Source organism: Rhinoraja longicauda, chromosome 7 (assembly GCF_053455715.1).
Source record: "Rhinoraja longicauda isolate Sanriku21f chromosome 7, sRhiLon1.1, whole genome shotgun sequence".
NCBI classification, from domain to species: Eukaryota; Metazoa; Chordata; class Chondrichthyes; order Rajiformes; family Arhynchobatidae; genus Rhinoraja; species Rhinoraja longicauda.
Genome location: NC_135959.1, coordinates 13,274,587 through 13,296,539, shown reverse-complemented (window position 1 = coordinate 13,296,539; position 21,953 = coordinate 13,274,587). Strand labels below are relative to the sequence as shown.

The 21,953-nt window shown below is 46.6% G+C and overlaps 1 protein-coding gene across 1 annotated transcript in view; it reads right to left on the bottom strand.

Moving 5' to 3' along the window:
- atp10a (ATPase phospholipid transporting 10A) overlaps nucleotides 1-21,953 on the bottom strand; it is a 228,889-nt gene that overhangs the window by 49,711 nt on the left and 157,225 nt on the right. The window contains exons 9-11 of the mRNA XM_078402973.1: nucleotides 21,500-21,717; nucleotides 18,679-19,429; nucleotides 2,338-2,444 (exon numbers count right to left, since the gene is read on the bottom strand). Of these exons, the coding sequence (XP_078259099.1) occupies nucleotides 2,338-2,444; nucleotides 18,679-19,429; nucleotides 21,500-21,717 (1,076 nt within the window). The remainder of the gene's footprint in view (nucleotides 1-2,337; nucleotides 2,445-18,678; nucleotides 19,430-21,499; nucleotides 21,718-21,953) is intronic.

Genomic DNA, 21,953 nt, shown 5'->3' with positions numbered 1-21,953 from the left:
CAAGAATGTTTTCGATGCCTGTGCCCGTGGTATAAAGATAACACACTGCCCCCCGAGAAGTGCCAGTCGTAGGTTTAACAAGCAATCCAAAAGAATTCTTCGGAGAGTAGTTGGAGAAAGAACTTTTTCACCCAGAGGGTGGTTGGAGTCTGGAACTCACTGCCTGGGGTGGTGGTGGAGGCGGGAACACTCACAACGTTTAAGAGGCATTTGGATGGGCACTTGAAATGCTACAACATTCAGGGCTACGGTCCAAATGCGGGAAAATGGGATTAAAATTAGACTGTGTTTGGTAACGGGCGGCGCGGACACGATGGGCCGAAGGGCCTCTTTCTGTGCTGTAGGACTCTCTGACTCTATGACTCTAAAAGCTCTGGGGTTATTTAAATCGTGCAATGTTTTAGTGTTAGAAAAAAAAAATCCATCACAGCCCCATATTCTTACCCTTACATGTAGAGCCTGATTAATTTTTGCTCTTTATTTTGTTTTGTTCAGTTTGGGAATGTTCTTTTAGTTATTTTATACTAGATAAATAAAGTACTTTAAATTAGCCAAAAGCATCAATTTTCAATCTCTGTAAGTAGTTGTAACTAAATCGCTAAGAATTCAAATTACTAAGAGCGGCACAGTGGCGCAACGGTAGAGTTGCTGCCTTACAGCGCCAGAGAGCCTGACAATGATCCTTTCTTTATTTATTGTATTACCTATGAGCACTTTGTTTACAGACCTGTTATACTGCTGCAAGTAAGAGTTTCACTGTTCTGTTTTCGGTACATATGACAATTAAACACTCCTGATTCTCTCTTGATTCTCTTGCCTGGATCTGCCGATCTCCTCCAGCAGTTAAGGTTTCACTCCGGATTCCAGCATCAGCAATCTCTTGTGTCTCAATTAAACAGGTGAGTTGTCCCAATAAGGGAGGAAATCCCACATGGGTTGCAATGCTGATGGGGGGCCCTGTTGGTCTCCTCCTAATTTCTATCCTTTATATTTTCATTCCTCCAGTCGAGATTGTTCAATTAAGTTTTACATTAAGCATGGCAGTTTGGGCGGCACGGTGGTGCAGCGGTAGGGTTGCTGCCTTACAGCGGCAGAGACCCGGGTTCGATCCTGACTATGGGTGGTGTCTGCACGGTAGCGCAGCGGTAGAGTTGCTGCTTTACAGCGAATGCAGCGCCGGAGACTCAGGTTCGATCCTGACTACGGGTGCTGCACTGTAAGGAGTTTGTACGTTCTCCCCGTGACCTGCGTGGGTTTTCTCCGAGATCTTCGGTTTCCTCCCACACTCCAAAGACGTACAGGTATGTAGGTTAATTGGCTGGGTAAAGGTAAAAATTGTCCCTAGTGGGTGTAGGATAGTGTTAATGTGCGGGGATCGCTGGGCGGCACGGACTTGGTGGGCCGAAAAGGCCTGTTTCCGGCTGTATATATATGATATGATATGGACATTCTCTCCGTGACCTGAGTGGCTTTTCTCCAGGATCTCCAGATTCCCCCCCCACTTCAAAGATGTACAGATTTGTAGGTTAATCGTCGTGGTATCAATGTAAATTGTCGTTCGTGTGTGCAGGAGTGTGTTAAGAGAGAGAGAGAGAGAGAGATACAGCGCAGAAACAGGCCCTTCGACCCACCGGGTCCGTGCCGCCCAGCGATCCCCGCACATTAACACTATCCTACACCCACTAGGGACAATTTTTTACATTTGCCCAGCCAATTAACCTACAAACCTGTACGTCTTTGTAGTGTGGGAGGAAACCGAAGATCTCAGAGAAAACCCACGCAGGTCACGGGGAGAACGTTCAAACTTCGTACAGTACAGCACCCGTAGTCAGGATCGAACCCGAGTCTCCGGCGCTGCATTCGCTGTAAGGCAGCAACTCTACCGCTGCGCCACCATGCCGCCCTGTTAATGTGCGGGGATCGCTGGTCGGTGCGGACTCGGCGGGCTAAATGGCCTGTTTCCGTGCTGTATCTCTAAACTAAGTTGAACCAAAGTGGGGAGGCATTAATTTTACAAAACAATTAACTTTAAACTCATGAGTTTATGTACTCACAACACGCACCAGCAGTGGGTACAAGTAGTACTGGATTGGTTTTGATGGATTGTGCAAGGACCCATTCCCTCTATCCAGAGATGCTGCCTGTCCCGCTGAGTTACTCCAGCATTTGGTATTCCTCTTTGGTAATGATGGATGCTTGATTGCCAACATAGACTCAGATACCTGCATCCATACTGGAAGTCTGTACCATACCATAGCACACTGTACACCCACCTTATTATCACACTAACCTGCCACAGAAGAAATGAATTCTTAAAGCTTGTGGATGAATACTCACCCTCTTGGCAATGCATAGTGTTCGCAGTCCATCTGTAGCATACTGGTTTAGATAATTCTGGGTTTTGCTCCGAATTTTCCTTGTGCGTTTGCCCGCGGTGTCCTCTTCTGAGTTGAAAAGAGAAAGATCAATTGAAATTTGCAAGATAATATAACATCAGGCTGCACAATTGCCAAGAAACTCTCAGAGCATTGTAAAGATGATTAAAGATGCTTAGACAGGTCACAGCAAATAACTGTTCAACAAAATTATCCCAGATGACAGTGTGCTAAACAAATTACAGTGTTCTTCTTGGATGAGGGTCATTCAATTTTTTTTTTTTCGTTTAAGTTTCAGAAACGGCACGGTGACGCAGCGGTAGATTTGCTGTCTTACAACGTCAGTGACCCAGGTTCGATGCTGACTACGGGTACTGTCTGTAAGGAGTTTGTACGTTCTCCCCGTGACTGCATGGGTTTTCTCAGAGATCTTCGGTTTTCTTACACACTCCAAAGACGTGCAGGTTTGTAGGTTAATTGGCTTGGTAAAGATGTAAATTGTCCCTAGTGAGTGTGGGATAGTGCTAGTGTGCGGGGATCGCTGGTCGGTGCGGATTCGGTGGGCCGAAGGGCCAGTTTCCATGCTGTACCTTTAGTTTTTAGTTTCATTTAGAGATACATCGCAGAAACAGGCCCTTTGGCCCACTTACTCCATGCTGGCCAATGATCGCCTGTACCCTAGTTATATGTTATTCCAATTTCACATCCTACACACTAGGGGCAATTTATAGAAGCTAAATAACCTAAAACAGCATGTCTTTGAAATGTGGGAGGAAACCGGTGAATCCTTGGTAGAAAACCCAAGGTCAAGAGGAAATGGTCTCCCTCCTCCATCTAAGTTAGTCATACGGTTGCCATAGGCTTTCCTTTATATCCTAAGGTGTAGACCTTGCAGCACTGACAGTTCAGTTTAGTTTAGTTTAGAGATCCAGCATGGAAACAGGCCCTTCGGCCCACCGAATCCGCAAATGCGCCATTGATCCCCGCACATTAACACTCTCCTACACACACTAGGGACAATTTTTAGATTTATACCAAGCCTATTAACCTACAAACCGGTACGTCTTTGTGGGAGGAAACCAAAGATCTCGGAGAAAACCCGCATGGTCACGGAGAGAACGTACAAACTCCATACAGATAGCACTCGTAGTCGGGATCGAACCTGTGTCTCTGGTGCTGTAAGCGCTGTAAGGCAGCAACTCTACCGCTGCGCCACCGTGCCACCGTTCTCTGCAGACTCAATTCCTGATCATCCCTTGGAAGAACATTGCTGGTGCAGTTAGCTTATCTTGAGTATTTTATCCCTTCTCACCTGAGGGCAATGCTTCACTCAGGCTGAGATGCCAAGTTTTCAAAGACCCAAGGGTTTTCAGACAACACAGATCTGCAACCCATAACATGCAGATATGATACAATACAATACAATACAATACAATATATCTTTATTGTCATTGTACAGGGGTACAACGAGATTGGGAATGCGCCTCCCATACGATGCAATAATTCAATTAGCTAGTCAGTATTAATTTAAACAACCCAATGGAACAAATTGCAACAGTTTTAAAACAGAATAAAGTGCAAGTAGATCTGTGCCAGTTCACTGTGCGATGTGACCATCCGGCTCAGCAGGACCGGTTCATAGCAGCTATGGCCCTGGGGATGAAGCTGTTCCTGAGCTCTCCCCAGCTGCAATGATCAATTCAAATGTAATTACAACTGAAGATAGACACAAAAAGCTGGAGTAACTCAGCGTGACAGGCAGCATCTCTGGACCATCCGGCTCAGCAGGACCACACTGGATCAATCAAAATACTGTAATTAATACACTTATTTTTTGTTTAGTTTTGAGTCCACACCAAACTGCGATCACCCCATACATTAGCACTATTCTACACACTAGGGTCAAATTACAATCTTTAACGAAGCCAATTAACTTACAAAACCTGTACGTCTTTGGAATGTGGGAGGAAACCGGAGCACCCGGAGAAAACCCACGCGGTCACAGGGAGGACGTACAAACTCCGTACACACAGCACCCGTAGTCAGGATTGAAACCGGGTCTCTGGCCCTGTAAGGCAGCAGCTCGACTGCTGCACCACTGTGCTGCTCCTTGTACACATATTTCACCATACCACCCTACTTGTACAAGTACTTCAAGACAGATCATTTCTGAGGAAGAATTGCCACATTAAGCATTGGTTGGCAGAATTGAAACTTCTTTACATCTTTCGAATTGTAAAAAGCATTTTTTTTAAGTGTGTCTGGAAGAGCAGGCAGGACCAACACAAAAAACAAATCCATCAGGCACTAAGGAGTTGAGTGTGGTCTTTTGGAGTGCTTCCAATTAGCTGCCTGTTTTTCAGTTCAAAGTGTTGTCAATACATCAATTTTTAATTCGGTTCCAGTGCTGCTCAAGCGGCTTTTACTTCCAAGTGTTACATATACATCTCCGATGCATGACTTTTCTGATAAATGTCATGCTGCACGTGAATCAGAACAAATGACGGTGAGTATTTCACAGGCACAAGAAACTGCAGTTGCTGTAATCTTGTGCAACAAAAAAAAAAACCTTCACCCGTATCTACCTGTCACTTGCCAGGCTTTGTCCCACTCCCACCTCTCTTTTCCATCTTTCACCTCCTACTCCTATCAGTCTGAAGAAGGGTCCCCGCCAAAATGGCACCTGTCCATTCCTTTCCCAGATGCTGCCTGACCCGCTGAGTTTCTCCAGCACGGGTGGTGAATCTGTGGAACTCATTGCCACACACGGCTGTGGAGGCCAAGTCAATAGATATTTCCGAGACAGAGGCGGAGATTGATAGATTCTTGATTAGTGCGGATGTCATGGGTTATGGGGAGAGGGCGGGAGAATGGGGTTGAGAGGGTAAGATAGATCAGGCATGATTGAATGGCGGAGTAGACTTGATGGGCCAAATGGCCTAATTCTGCTCCTTTCACTTATGAACCTATGGCGAGTATTTCTCAGGTTTTGCCACAATAACATATTTAATTCGTGAGTGCTCTCTGCAGCCTTTTTAAAAATTATTTGGCAAAAGCAGGGAATATCAGAAGACCCGGCGTGGGGGGCCCGCCATGAGGGACTGTGGGAGAACAAAGAGGGGCCCGGTGTGGGGGAGGGGGGTGGGGGCACTCTAGTTTTAGAATCCTCTGCCCAGGGGATAAGTCTGTGCTTGTTTGTTCGTTCCGGTTAAGGCACTGTGCACACGGCAGCCAGCCAACAGTCGCATGTCTTTTTCTTTATTTTCACTTTTAATTTAATTTTAATTTCACGTTTTCGTGTACCTTGTTGTGTGCTATGACTGGTGGCAGACCAATTTCTCTCCGGGGATGAATAAAGTTCTATCGTATCGTATCATATCGTATCATTAGTAAAACAAGGTGGCACTGTGGCGATGCTGGTAGAGCTGCTGTCTCGCGGTGTCAGGGACCCGGGTTCGATCCTGACCTCGGGTGCTGTTTGTGTGGAGTTTGCACGTTCTCCCTGGAACCGCATGTGTCTCGTCTGCGCGTTACGGTTGCCTCCCTAGCCCCAGTGATGTGCTGGTTTGTATATTCATTGGACTCTGCAACATTGCTCCAAATGTGTAGGGAGTGGATGAGAAGGTGGGATAGTATCGAACTGGTGTGAATGGGTGATCGATGACTAGTGTGGACTCGATGGCCCAAAGGGCCTGTTTCCACGATGTATCTCCAAACTAAATTAAAATAGAATTTCGGTTTAATGGTTTTTCCAGAATGCTGAACATAAGCAGTATTACTCCCAATAGACAATAGACAATAGGTGCAGGAGGAGGCCATTCGGCCCTTCGAGACAGCACCACCATTCAATGTGATCATGGCTGATCATTCTCAATCAGTACCCCGTTCCTGCCTTCTCCCCATACCCCCTGACTCCGCTATCCTTAAAAGCTCTATCTAGCTCTCTCTTGAATGCATTCAGAGAATTGGCCTCCACTGCCTTCTGAGGCAGAGAATTCCACAGATGTGTTGTAAAAGACCAGATTTGGTGCGTAAGAGAGGAAATTAATTGCAAAATTTAAATTCAGAGGTGAGAGAGCTACTACCAATGAAAGCAAAATCAAAAGCACAAGTTTGCCACTGGTCCCCAACTCTGACAAAATGTCCTTGATCTGAAACTCTGTTTCTCGTGACATACCTGCTGAGTATTTCTCTCATTTTCTGTTTTCATTCTAGATTTTCAACATCTGCCTTTTTGTAAAATTTCAACCACCTTGATTCGAGGAATGAAGGAGTTCGGGTATTAGTTAAGGGCGAGCAGGATGGGCTTGTGGTCATTTGTGTTTAGAAGAATATAGGGCAAGATTATTGAAATATCTACGATTCTGAGGGGTAGATAAAGGGTAGATAAAGGGTTTCCCCTTTGATCATCTTAAAACAACAAACTTGTGGGAATTTATTCCACCCCAAGGAAGATAATCCGGTACAAGGGGGGACATGGTTTCAGGCTTAAATTGGATCGGTCATCAGAGCCATGAATTTTTTTCCTCTCACGAGGTCATGAATCCTTGGAATTTTTTTGTTCTCCCAAAATGTATGGACATGGCGATGCTGGACATATTAACGGCTGAGATAGGTAGATCTTTTGTTAACAGAGGAATCAAACGATGAAAGAAGCTGGCAAGAAAGTGGAGGTGCCAAGAACAGTTCAACCATAATCTTACTGAAAGGTAGAGCAGTCACCAAGCGAATGTATAGTCATAAGGAATAGGAGTAGAATTAGGCCATTTGGCCCATCAAGTCTACTCCGCCATTCAATCACAGCTGGTCTACCTCTCCCTCCGAACCCCATTCTCCTGCCTCCTCCCCATAACCTCTGACACTTGTGCTAATCAAGAAGTGGTCTGCTCCTGATCCTATTTCTTAGGCTTTCACGGGCCTTTGGGATGGTTCCAATGTGCGTCATCTATGCCCAATCCGCTGGAAAGGCCAACAACGAAAAACGGCAGCAAACTGAGGACGTGTTCCTGCTCCCATGGGATTTTATTCCCTCCTCATTCCAAGCAGGTTCATGCAACTGAATGTCATGGGAATTTATTCCCTCCTCATTCCAAGCAGGTTCATGCAACTGAATGTCATGGTCATAGAGCTACACAACATGGCTGATCGACCTCTCCCTCCTAACCCCGTTCTCCTGCCTTCTCCCCATATCCTCCGATTCTTGTACCAATCGAGAATTTATCTATCTCTGCCTTAAAGAATGTCCACTGAATTGGCCTCCACAGCCTTCTGTGTTCTATGTTCGCACCACCCTGCTGCACCTCAGGGCCTAAATCTTTCTCCTCTCGCATTAAACCTGTGCCCTCTAATGTTTGATTCCCCAACTCCAGGAGAAAGCTCTGTTCATCTTACCTATGCCCCTCCTGATTTGATATGCATCTATAAGGTTGTCCCCTCAGCTTAAAATGATACAGGAAATAAAGATGCAGTCTCTCCAGCCTCTCCATGTACCTCAAACCATCCAGACCAATTAACGACCTCAAATGAATGAAAACAAAGCATTGTTCCTGCTCCCGATGAGCAGATAGAATAATTCAATTGGTGATGTCAAGCACAGACTGTTGTGGTGCTGTGCTGAATCCATTTTCATTGCGTTTCTGTGTTATGATTGTGATTACTGTCCGAGATGACGACTGGATTAACTCAAACGATTTTTAATTAAAACAAAAACTACAGATCATAGAAACCAGAAACAAAAACAGAAAATGGGGCAGCATGGTGGCGCAGTGGCAGAGTTGCTGCCTTACAGCACCAGAGACCCGGGTTCGATCCCGACTATGTCTGTACGTTCTCCCCGTGACCTGCGTAGGTTTTCTCCGGGATCTCCAGTTTCCTCCCACACTCTAGGGAGTCAAAGGCTATGGGGAGAAGGCAGGAGAACAAGGGGTTGAGAGGGAAGATAAATATGTCTTATTCTCTATATATCTTATGGAGGTATACAAAATCAAGAGAGGAATAGATCGGGTAAATCTTTTACCCAGAGTAGGGAAATCGAGGACCAGAGGACATAGGTTCAAGGTGAGGGGGAAAAGATTTAATAGGATTCCGAGGAGTAACTTTTTCCGCACAGAGGGTGGTGGGTGTATGGAACAAGCTGCCAGAGGAGGTAGTTGAGGCCGGGACTATCCCATCGTTTAAGAAACAGCTGGACAGGTACATGCATAGGACGGGTTTGGAGGGTTATAGACCAAGCGCAGGCAAGTAGGACTAGGGTAGCTGGGACATTGTTGGCCGGTGTGGGCGAGTTGGGCCGATGGGCCTGTTTCCACACTGTGACTCTAAAGGTTTGTAGGTTAATTGGCTTTGGTAAAGATTGGAAATTGTCCCTAGTGTGCGTAGGATAGTGTTAGTGTGCGGGGATTGCTGGTCGGGACAGAAGGCCTGTTTCCTTGCTGTATCTCTAAACCAAACTACATTAAAATGGGAGAAACACTCAACTTGTTGAGCAGCATCTATGGAGAGAGAAAACACTGTATGTTTTAATGCCGCAGCTTCAATGATCTAGGTTCAATACTGGCTTCAGGTGCTGGTCTGTGTGGAGTCTGAACATCACTCCAGTTACCAAATGGGTTTTCTATGGATGGATCGGTTTCCTCCCACGTCCCAAAGACTTGCTGGCAAGGTAATTTACCACTACCAGTTACTCCTAATGTAGATAGATGGGAGACTGTCGATGGGCATGTGAGAGAGAATAACAGATATGGGACTGATGGAATTGTTCTGAAAGCCGGCATAAAGTCCTTGGGCTGACTGGACTACTAGATCGTGAAACTATTTGGGCAAAGTCAAAGTTACAGTCCAATATCGGAACTGGTTTCTCTTTTTTATCTTCGATCAGATGTATGACTGATTTCACTGTTGATGGCCCTTTGAACAAGGCAATCGTCAATAAAAAGTGGGCAGCACAGTGGCTCTTTCACATGGATGCTCTTTCACAATGTTCTGCGTTCAACCCTGACCTCAGATGCTATCTGCGTGGAGGTTGCACGTTCTCTCTGTGTCTGTGTGCTCAGGTTTCCTCCCACATCCCAAAGATGTGTGGGTTGGTGGATTATTAATCACCCAATAGGAATTGTGTGTAGCGTGAAGGTTCGTGGTGGAAGGTGGAAGGGTTTTGGTCGATGAGAAAGTGGGGACAATTTTTTTTAAATGGGATTGATATGGATTAGTGTAATTGGGTGGGTGATGGTCAGCACGGACTCAGTGGGCTGAAGGGCCAGTGTCTGTAACTCTGTACCTTCTGAATGGGCATTCCATGGACTACGGGGCGGCCTGATTCACCTCTACTCCATTGTGAAAATTGGACTTTGTCTGTGGAACTGATGCGCTGCAATGCTGAGAAAAATATTCTGCACTCTGCATCTTCCCCTTTGTTCTATTTATTGTACTCGAGTTTGACTTGAATGTATTGTATTATTTGAGCTAATTGGATCGCATGCAAAACATAACTTTTCACTGTACTTGTGACAATAATAACACTCTATGGGTCAAAATAAAAATTCCTTGTACATTCAGCTGGGTAGGAAGCACGTCCTTTCCTGCAACAATATCAATAGGCCAGGCATCCAAAGACTAGAAACCATTGCAAACCCATTCCTTAATCCATCTCTGAACTGCGATACAAAAATTTGTGCAGTTCCATTTTGCTGAAAGGAGTAACGATAAACAATAGACAATAGGTGCAGGAGGAGGCCATTCGGCCCTTCGAGCCAGCACCGCCATTCAATGTGATCATGGCTGATCATTCTCAATCAGTACCCCGTTCCTGCTTTCTTCCCATACCCCCTGACTCCGCTATCCTTAAGAGCTCTATCTAGCTCTCTCTTGAATGTATTCAGAGAATTGGCCTCCACTGCCCTCTGAGGCAGAGAATTCCACAGATTTACAACTCTCTGACTGAAAAGGTTTTTCCTCATCTCTGTTCTAAATGGCTTACCCCTTATTCTTAAACTGTGGCCCCTGGTTCTGGACTCCCCCAACATTGGGAACATGTTTCCTGCCTCTAACGTGTCCAACCCCTTAATAATCTTATACGTTTCAATAAGATTCCCTCTCATCCTTCTAAATTCCAGCGTATACAAGCCTAGCCGCTCCAGTCTTTCAACATATGACAGTCCCACCATTCCGGGAATTAACCTAGTAAACCTACGCTGCACTCCCTCAATAGCAAGAATGACGAGAGAAAACATACAGGCTTGCTTCTAATCACCGTTGCTACTGACAACTGTACACAAGGACATGTCAGGCAGCCTCAGAAGGTTGGCTGTTGTTCGGGCATTCAATAAATCAAATTTCCTGGGAAATGCAGATGGGACTGTTCCTATACGTCCTCCTCTACGCAAGAACGTCTAAGCTATCCAAAGCACTCCAAAGACGTACAGGTATGTAGGTTAATTGGCTGGGCAAATGTAAAAATTGTCCCTAGTGGGTGTAGGATAGTGTTAGTGTGCGGGGATCGCTGGGTGGCATGGACCCGGTGGGCCGAAAGGCCTGTTTCTGCGCTGTATCTCTAAATCAAAAAAAAATCTAAAATCTATCAGGCGCAACCTTACAACAAGGTTACAACCCAATGATATGAATATTGATTTCCCTAACTTCAAATAACCCTTGCATCCCCTCTCTCTCTGTCCCTCCCCCACCCAATTCGATGTACTAGGTTCAAAGTCAGCTTGTTGAGTCTCATTGTCTGCAGCTCGTTTTCACCTAGCCCACAGCTAACGATGGCCCGTTTTCTTTATCACCGTTACTTTTTTGCATAACTTTCATTCATTTGTTCTATATCTCTCTGCATCATCATCTATATCTCTCGTTTCCCTTTCCCCTGACTCTCCGTCTGGAGGAGGGTCTTGACCCGAAACGTCACCCATTCCTGTTCTCCAGAGATTCTGTCTGACCTGCTGAGTTACTCCAGCTGTTCGTGTCTATCTTCAGACGAGTACAGACTGGATTGTCTGAGCAGCAACTTTGCTTTGTAGTAGTGATTATGTTCAAATGATCTGAAGCCACCATGGTCACTTGACAGACGGAGGCCTTCGCATTGTGCAGCATAGCTGTTAACACAAAAACCTGTGGTGACATTGCCCTGTATCAGCATTATTGAGAGAAGAGAAAAACCTTGGAGGACTATGCTGACTCAGTCTCGGGCCAGGAATAGATGGTCAGGAATCAGCATTAAGTACATTCATTCATTATCCTCATGGGGTGGCAGGCAATGGCTTAACACGGGGAACCTATTTATTATCTGTGAAAAACAAACAAGTCAAGAGTCAAGGGTGTTTTATGGTCATATGTTCCCAAAATGGAACATCCTTTCTCCATGCAAAATAATCGTCACCCGGTGCTTAAATGATGTTCTGCTGTTGTGAAACCAATAAGGCTTTGAATTGGGAGGGAGGCTTACTTTACGGCATTGTTTCATTTAGTTTGGTTTAGTTTAGAGATATAGCGCGGAAACAGGCCCCTCGGCCCACCGAGTCCGCACCGACCAGCGTTCCACGCACACTAACACTATCCTACACACACTAGGGACAATTTTACATTTATACCAAGCCAATTAACCTACAAACCTGTATGCCTTTGGAGTGTGGGAGGAAACCTTTCTGTCCTGGGCCTCCTCCATTGTCAGATTGAGGCCCAGTGCAAATTGGAGGAACAGCACCTCATATTTCACTTGCGTAGCTTACACCCCAGCGGGTATTTACATTGACTTCTCTAACTTCAAGTAGCCCTTGCTTTCCCTCTCTCCTCTTTCCCTCCCTCTTCCCAGTTCTCCTACCAGTCTTACTGTCTCCAACTACATTTTATCTCTGTACCGCCCACTCCCCCAACATCAGTCTGAAGAAGGGTCTCGACCCGAAGCATCCCCCTTTCCTGCCCTCCAGAGATTTGGTCCATATCGATCCAAAATGGCGGCGCTGCCATAGCAGATGTGGCTTACCTGCGGTCCATTTGTCTTTGTGTTTTTGTTGTTTTTTTTGTCAATTGTAGTTGTGATGTGGTGTTTTTGTGTTTGTGTACTATGTGTGTATGTGGGGGGGAGGGAGGGAACTGTAAAATTGTAAATATGTGTCCCTTCCGAACGGAGACCCGACCTTTGTTTTCTGGGCCGTGTCTCCGTTCCTGCTGCGGCCTACCATCGGCCCAACTCCTGGAGCTGTCGGCCTCCAGGGCTCCGGTTCGCTGAGCCCGCGGACCGGACTTACCATCACCGGAGCCGGCCGTCTTCGGAGGCTGCGGGGGCGGCTGCGACTCGCCTTAGGCTCGGGCCGCGTGGATGCCGACATCGGGAGCTCCGGCAGCGGCAGCGGGTTCGCCCGCCCCGGATCGCGGGGCTTGGGTCGAGGACATTTCACCGTCCGGCGCGGCCTAAAATATGCCGCGGGATATTTCTCTGCTGGGCGGGGGCTTCAATGTCGGGAGCCACGACCGCCACGACCGCCCCGACGTGCAGCAACAGCAGCAGCGTGTTCGCCCGCCCCGGATCGGACTTATCATCGGCGGAGCCGGCCGTCTTCGGAGGCTGCGGGAGCGGCTGCGACTCGCCTTAGGCTCGGGCCGCTGCGGACCGTCCGGCGTGGCCTGCAACCACAACAACCTGACTGCGGGAGAGGACGGCAGGAGAAGGGAAAGACATTGTGGCCTTCCATCGCAGTGAGGAGAGGACTGGAGGAGACTCACTGTGATGGATGTTTCTTTGATGGATGTTTCTTTTTTTTTTTTTTTGTGTGTTTTTGGGGTTGTGTAATTTTAATGCCTATTTAATGCTTTTATTGTTGGACTGTGTTTTTGGGTTGTGTAATTTTAATGCCTATTTAATGCTTTTATTGTTGGACTGTGGGTGACTGAATTTCGTCCAATATTGGATGACAAATAAAGCTATCTTGAATCTTGAATCTTGAATCTTGAAACCTGAACCTGTCTAACTGTTTCGTAAACGTTGGGATAGTCCGTGCCTCAACCACCTCCTCTGGCAGCTTGTTTCATACACCCACCACTCTTTGTGAAGAAGGTACCCCTCAGATTCCTATTAAGTCTTTTCCCCTTCACATTAAACCTATGTCCTCTGGTCCTTGATTCACCTACTCTGGGCAAGAGACTCTGTGCAACTACCCAATCTATTCCTCTCATGATTTTATACACCGCTACAAGGTCATGATACACCTCTAAAAGATCACTTCTTGACGACTCTTGGTTTACATAAATACTCTGTCCCGCTCTGTAATAAAGTATATCTACGTCCACCTCTAAATAAGGAGACAAAAACTGTAATATTTCCAATGAGGTTTCACTATTGCCCCATATACTTGAAGCATGATCTTTCTCCTTTCTCTCATGAAATCTTTGACCGGGTTACTTCATCAACAATTGATCCCACAGCTTCTCTGCCCTCATGCTATGCCCTATCCATCCCTTCTTCAATTTTTCTGCAATAGAAAATCAAATTATTTTTGATCTAAAGATAGACACAAAAAGCTGGCTTAGCTCAGCGGGTCAGACTCTGGAGAAAAGGAATAGGTGATATTTCGGGTCGAGACCCTTCTTCAGACTAACAAACTATCTCAGTTCTGATCAAAGGTCTTTGTCCTAAAGTGTTGATTGTGGTTCTATCACCACAAGTGCTGACTGGACTGCTGATTGTTTTCAACATTTTATTCAACTTCCAATTATATTTTGTACTAGTGTCAATTTTTGCAGTCATTCTTTTTACTCTCATGTGATTCATGCATAATTCCATGCATATAACCATATAACCATATAACAACTACAGCACGGAAACAGGCCCGTTCGGCATGTGTAACTTGTGTGTCATTCATGCGTCACTTGTGTGTAATTTTGCATGTAATTAGCATGTGATTTTGCATATAATTTGTGTGTGATTAGCGTGTAATTGGTGCATCAGTTTGCGTCATTTGCCGGTGATTTGCGTGAGGCTTGTGTGCAATTTGTGGGTAATTTGTGCGTGATTTTTGTTCTGCATATTTTGTCTATGTTCTTGTAATGTAACTGCAAAAAATTTTCATTGTACCTGTACCTCATCGCACATGTCAATACACTCGACTTGCCGTGAGTTTTCTTGGTTTCATTTGAGACTCCCAATATCTTTAGTTTTTCTTTGTTATTTTCTGTTTACTCCCTGCTTTTGTGATCAAATCCCCTCGCAATAAACACTAACATTATTTTGCCTTTCCTGCTTACAACCATTCTGTGTCTATACATTTCCCCTAAACTCTTGAGTGAGCCTTTAACGCGAGCCCATGACTCCTGGCTTCACTCCATTCTGAGGAAACATCCTCTCAATATCCACTCTATTAATGATTCCCAAAACCTTTTAGATTTCAACATGGCAACCCCTTGTTCTTTGGTTAGTACATAGAGCATTAGAACTGTATCTTCAAATATTGTCCTAGTTTGCGACCATTGGGAAATCAGGAAAACAACCCATGTACAAATTAGCTGGAATAATTGAACAATGGTTGAACCCAAGTACAAATTAGCTGGAATTGAACACTGGACACTTCGCCGTCAGCGATGGCAGAGTCGCCAACGGTCTGTCTGTCTTTTCGTCTTTTTTGTTATATGTTTTAAAAAGTATGTGTTTATGTTCTCTGGTTTGTTTTATGTGGGGGAGGGGGTCCGGGGAAACCTTTTTCAATCTCTAACCTTGCCAGAGATGCGATTGTTTTCCGGATCGTATCTCCGGTCGCTCTGCGGCCTAACATCGTGGAGCTGGCGGCCTTGCTCGAGGCTGACTTTGAGCTCCACCGCGGGGGCCGTGGACCTATCATCGGAGCCTGCGATCCCTTGCCTGGGAGCGACTCTCTAACCGATGCCTACGGATTTCACCATCGAGGAGCTCGCAGTCTCGGGTAGAGGCTAATGTCGGGAAGCTCCGAAGCCGCAAGAGGTTTGGGGAGCTGAGATCCCCCCCCGACACGGGAGCTTGATCGCCCCGAAGCGGAGGGCACGACCGCCGGGTACGGGAGCCAAGATTGTCCCGTCAACGGAAGGCTCGAAGCCCCCAACTGTGGGAGGACAATGAAGGGAAGAGATTGAACTTTTCTTTCGCCTTCCATCACAGTGAGGAATGTGGAGGAGTCACTGTGGCGGATGTTCATGTCAAAATGTATTTTGTGTGTTTTGTTGCTTTTTATTGGTATGACTGCTTGGCAAATCAAATTCCTCGTATGTTGCCAAACATACTTGGCTAATCATATCATATCATATCATATACATACAGCCGGAAACAGGCCTTTTCGGCCCTCCAAGTCCGTGCCGCCCAGTGATCCCCGTACATTAACACTATCCTACACCCACTAGGGACAATTTTTACATTTACCCAGCCAATTAACCTACATACCTGTACGTCTTTGGAGTGTGGGAGGAAACCGAAGATCTCGGAGTAAACCCACGCAGGTCACGGGGAGAACGTACAAACTCCTTACAGTGCAGCACCCGTAGTCAGGATCGAACCTGAGTCTCCGGCACTGCATTCGCTGTAAAGCAGCAACTCTACCGCTGCGCTACCGTGCCGCCCTAATGTATGATTATGATTATGATAATAAAGTATGATTATGATTATGATTACGATTTCCAAGAATACATTACTGTGTTGCTACGCCAAAGTTCTTGGAGAAACTCCAGTCCATCTTGTAACTTGCATTTTGTTCCAGTTGAACCACCATATTTAGGATAATTAAAAAATAAATAAATAATGATCAAGGTGATCAACATCAAGAAATCTCCCTTGGTTATAAAAGGAATAGCCCTTCAGTTCCACCCCGCAATACCTATGATAGTTAGCAGCTAAGCTATTACTATTTGTTGGATTCATGCAAGGTGATCTTGGAGGGAGGATGCTCCTCAAACTGCGGAGCATCTTGTACAATACAGATTGGCACACTGGCACACTGATCAACCTTGGCACACTTGTCAACCTGAGGAGCACCTTCAGCAACAGACTGGTTCCACCAAGATGCAGCACAGAGCGCCACAGGAGATCCTTCTTCTCGGTGGCTCTCAAACTGTACAACTCCTCCCCCTTCTGTCGTGGGGTGGACTGAGACTGACTCCCCTCTCCAATCTTCCCTCCTCGGATAAATAAACGTTCTATCGTATCGTATCGTACTATACTTGGTTTCAATTCAATCCCAATATACTTTTCTATCCGTGTTGCCTTCTTAAGGTATCATGTGTACTCTAAGGTCTTCCCGATTGCTAGCTGTAGAAGGTACCTTTTCTATCAATGAAGACATGTTCTGAAATCTTCAAAAGACAAAAAATCCCATTGTGCACTTTCATGATTAGAAATTAGGCACACTCTCGCCTTTTTTTACTGCAACTTATGCAAATAAAAAGTGTTTGGAAGGTCTTTCAATCATTTGTGTCAGTTTCTTCTTTGAAGTCCAAGTAATTGGGAGATTGGGTTGTTGGGCATGTCCTATTGTAATTGACTCTAACGCCTTCCTGTTGTATTGTGTGTCTGTGGTGTTGTGAAGGTTTACAAGGCCATTTGCCAGCCAAAAATAGATCAAAGGTCCCAGATTCACAAACTCCGTGATTAATTCTCAATGAAACAACTCCCTCAATGTTATAGGGGATGTATCCAGTGTGATTTAAAGTATTACTGCTTGGACAGTACTTTTGTACATCCTACTTCACCCCTTGTAAAGTAATAATCGCATCACTAAACTGTCCGGAAAACAGATACCCTTCAAGTCATGCATGTTTCAATCGAATGAGGCATTGTGCACAGCGGCAGGGTGGCACAGCGTAGAGTTGCTGCCTTGCAGCGCCGGAGACCCGGGTTCCAACCTGACTACGGGTGCTATCCGGACGGAGATTGTACGTTCTCCCTGTGACCGCGTGGGTTTTCTCTGGGTGCTCCGGTCCCCTCCCACTCTCCAAAGACACACAGGTTTGTAGGTAAATTGGCTTCTGTAAAATTGTAAATGGTCCCGAGCGTGTAGGATAGTGCTAGTCTACAGGGTGATTGCCGGTCGGCGCGGACTCAGTGGGCCAAAGGTTTAGACACTGTATCTCTAAAGCCTAAACTCTAAAAAAGATTGGCGCAAATCGGCTGTTAAAAAAACACTATATGGAGTGCAGTTTAGTTTAGAGATACAGCGCGGAAACAGGCCCTACGGTCCCTACACTGGGAGCACGCCGACCAGCACGTTCCCTGCATATTAACATTGCCCTGCACACACCTGGGACAACTTTACATTTATACAAAGCCAATCAACCGACAAACCTGTACGTCTTTCCAGTGTGGGAGGAAACTGAAGATCTTGCAGAAAACCCACGCGGTCAAGGGGAGAACGTACAACAGCACCCGTAGTCAGGATTGAACCCGGGTCTTTGGCGCTGCAAGTGCTGTAAGGCAGCAACTCTACCGCTGTGCCGCTGTGTCACCCAGTTGGCCTGCCTTATTGAACAGGAGGGTCTCCACCTGTTACCCCTTCCCCTTGTCCATGCCTGCCTTGGTGAGAGCTCATGGATGGCGCCGATTTGCTTCCCCGTATGATAAGCACAAAGAAGGGATGAGTACTTTTTGTAACATTGTCGCCGCCTTCATGGCCACTCTTTTGTGTACTTTGTGTGCAAAAACATAGAATTTCACTGCAGCAAGGTGCAAGTGGAAGTATTATCATCAAATAGGTATGTAGGAAAATAATTGCAGATGCTGGTACAAATCGAAGGTATCACAAAATGCTGGAGTAACTCAGCGGGCCAGGCAGCATCTCTGGAGAGAAGGAAGAAGGCCTTCAGACCTGAAGAAGGGTCTCGACCCGAAACGTCACCCATTCCTTCTCTCCTGAGATGCTGCCTGTCCCGCTGAGTTACTCCAGCATTTTGTGATACCTTCGATCATCAATTAGGTCCTTCATGAGTTCATAGGTGATAGGAACAGAGTTAAGCCATTCGTCCCATCAAGTCTACTCCACCATTCAATCACGGCTGATCTATCTCTTCCTCCTAACCCCATTCTCCTGCCTTCTCCCCATAACCCCTGACACCCGTACTAATTAAGAATCTATCTATCTCTGCCTTAAAGATATCCATTGTCTTGGCCTCCACAGCCTTCTGTGGCAAAGAATTCCACACATTCACCACCCTCCGATTACAGAAATTCCTCCTCATCTCCTTCCGAAAGGAACGTCCTTTCATGCTGAGGCTATGTCCTATGGTCTGAGACATCAGACAGTGGAAACATCCTGTCCACATCCACCCTCTCCGGGCCTTTCACCCGTCGGCAAGCCCTTACCTGTGGGAGGTTGCTGGAGCAGTTCCATGATGGCAGAGTCAGCTCCTTTAGTGTAAACGACAATCTCATCGGTCAGAGGGTGCCTGACCACCACCGACATCCGCTTCCGAGTGGAATCAAAGCCCAGCGTGTGCAAGAGTTCAAAGGCCAACTTGCCCACGTGGGGCAGCTCCACGGTCACCAGCTCCGGCAGTCTCCCAACCAGGGCGCAGTTGTAGGCCTTGGCGGCATAAACGAGGGCGGCCTCGTCTGGGCTCTCGGCCTCGTACCGCAACTCCCCGTCCTTCCCCATGGCCGTCGTGGTCTCTGCCTGGAAGCCATTTTCATTCTTCTCCCTCTGTGGGGATCTGGCGGACTCTTCGCTCATCTTCGAGGAGGCAACGTCGGAGGAAGGAGAGACCAAGGTGCTGGTGGAGACTCTGTGCAGCGACTTGCTTGTGGAAAGGCTGGAGGAGCTGCTGCTGTTCAAGCCCGAGGTCAGGCGACTGGGGGTAAACCGTTTGATGAAGTCTTCCAGGGACTTGACCGGAGACTTGAGCTCAAAGCGGACACGAACCTTGTGCCTCGGCTGGTTCGGACACGAAACCATCACGGTGTTACAAACGGTCAGTGCGATGAAAAAGTCGATGGTGTCAGATAGTTCAGGGGTGAGGTGGCTTAGTGGTTGTCCTCGTTGTCTCAACACCTCCAGCCGACTGGCACATTCATTCACCTTTTCCAACAGCTGAGGGTCTGGTGTGATGTCTTTCTCCTGGAGATAAAGAACATTCAGAATGGGAAGAGTCAGGCTAGCAGGGCTACTTCTGGCTACAAGGGCAAAAATCTGGGCGGAGGGCGAGGAGGAGTTGATGGAGATGCAAGAGAGATTAGACCATAGAAACATAGAAAATAGGTGCAGGAGGAGGCCATTCTGCCCTTCGAGCCAGCACCGCCATTCATTGTGATCATGGCTGATTGTCCCCAATCAATAACCCGTGCCTGCCTTCTCCCCATATCCCTCGATTCCACTAGCCCCTAGAGCTCTATCTAACTCTCTCTTAAATCCATCCAGTGATTTGGCTTCCACTGCCCTCTGTGGCAGAGAATTCCACAAATTCACAACTCTGGGTGAAAAAGTTTTTTCTCACCTCAGTTTTAAATGGCCTCCCCTTTATTCTAAGACTGTGGCCCCTGGTTCTGGACTCGCCCAACATTGGGAACAATTTTCCTGCATCTAGCTTGTCCAGTCCTTTTATAATTTTATATGTTTCTATAAGATCCCCTCTCATCCAGTGAATACAAGCCTAGTCTTTCCTCATATGACAGTCCCGCCATCCCAGTGATCAATCTCGTGAACCTACGCTGCACTGCCTCAATTACAAGGATGTCCTTCCTCAAATTAGGAGACAATACTCCAGTTGTGGTCTTACCAGGGCCCTATACAACTACAGAAGAACCTCTTTACTCCTATACTGAAATCCTCTTGTTATGAAGGCCAACATTCCATTAGCTTGTTTCACTGCTGTACCTGCACACCAATTATCAGTGACTGGTGTACAAGGATACCCAGTTCTCGCTGCACCTCCCCCTTACCTAACCTAGACTTTTCAGTCTGAAGAAGGGTCTCGACCCGAAACGTCACCCATTCCTTCTCTCCTGAGATGCTGCCTGACCCGCTGAGTTACTCCAGCTTTTTGTGATACCTTCAATTTGTACCAGCATCTGCAGTTATTTTCCTACACAGAGTGAATGGGAAAATAGATATGGAGAGGAATGGAAGTAAATGCTGCAGAGGGAGAGTTTAGTTTAGTTTTGTTATTGTCACGTGTACCGAGGTACAGTGAAAAGCCTTTTGTTTGCATCCTATCCCATCAAAGAAAAGACGATGCATGAATACAATTAGTGTAGTCTAAATACTGGAGTAACTCAGCAGGTCAGGCAGTATCCTTGGAGAACATGGATTTGTGATGTTTCGGGTCGGGACCTTACTTCAGACTGATTGCAGGCATAGGGGGAAACATAGGAAATAGGTGCAGGAGTAGGCCATTCAGCCCTTCGAGCCAACACCGCCATTAAATATGATCATGGCTGATCATCCAGAATCACTACCCCGTTCCTGCTTTCTCCCCATATCCCTTGATTCCGTCAGCCCGAAGAGCTATATCCAACTCTCTCTTGAATACATCCAGTGAATTGGCCTCCACTGCCTTCTGCGGCAAAGAATTCCACAGATTCACAACTCTCTGGTTGAAAAAGTTTTTCCTCATTTCAGTCCTAAATGGCCTTCCACTTATTTGTAAGGCGCACCCTGGTACCCCTTAATCCCACGTGAAACTGGCGCACGGTCGCGCAGGGGTTGAGTTTCTGTCTTACAGCGGCCCAGGTTCGATCCCGACACCGGGTGCTTGTTGGTACGGAGTTTGCACGTCCTCCCCCTAGTTTAGTTTAGAGGGAAACAGGCCCATCAGCCCACCGAGTCCGCGCCGCCCAGTGATCCCCGCACATTAACACTATCCTACACACACTGGGGAAATTTTTTACATTTACCCAGTCAATTAACCTACATACCTGTACGTGTTTGGAGTGTGGGAGGAAACCGAAGATCTCGGAGAAAACCCACGCAGGTCACGGGGAGAACGTACAAACTCCGTACAGACGGCGCCCGTAGTCAGGATCGAACCTGAGTCTCCGGCGCTGCATTCGCTGTAAGGCAGCAACTCAACCGCTGCGCCCTAGTGCTCGCCGGCCAGTGCGGACTCGGTGTGCCGAAGGGCCTGTTTCCCTCTAAACTAAACTATGAAAACGAAAGTAAAACCTGCGCCGGCTTGCTGCGTTTACTGACCATGGGGCTGCTGAAGGCAGTGTGCTTGGACAGGATGCTGGCCCTCTTAGCCTCTGCCCTGCTGCCGGTCCGACGGTGGGACTTGGTGCTTTGTGTTCTGTAGACAACCTTGGCGCTCTGGTGGCTGGACGTGCTGTCACACCTTGGTATTGTTTCCGATTTGGTCACACATTCCTCATCCTCCGAGTCAAGGTCCTGGTACATGGCCAACCTCTTCGCTATTTGTGGGTGGGGGGGAGGGTAAAAATATCTTACGTTAGCTACATATTAAACTGAAACCAAACAGTTGGAAAGACAAATATGCTTGAATTTTTTTTTTAAACGAAGCAGTGTTTTTGGTCAATAGACAATAGGTGCAGGAGGAGGCCATTCAGCCCTTCGAGCCAGCACCACCATTCAATGTGATCATGGCTGATCACGTCCCTTGCCTCTCAGATTTAAAGCTTGGTGTTAA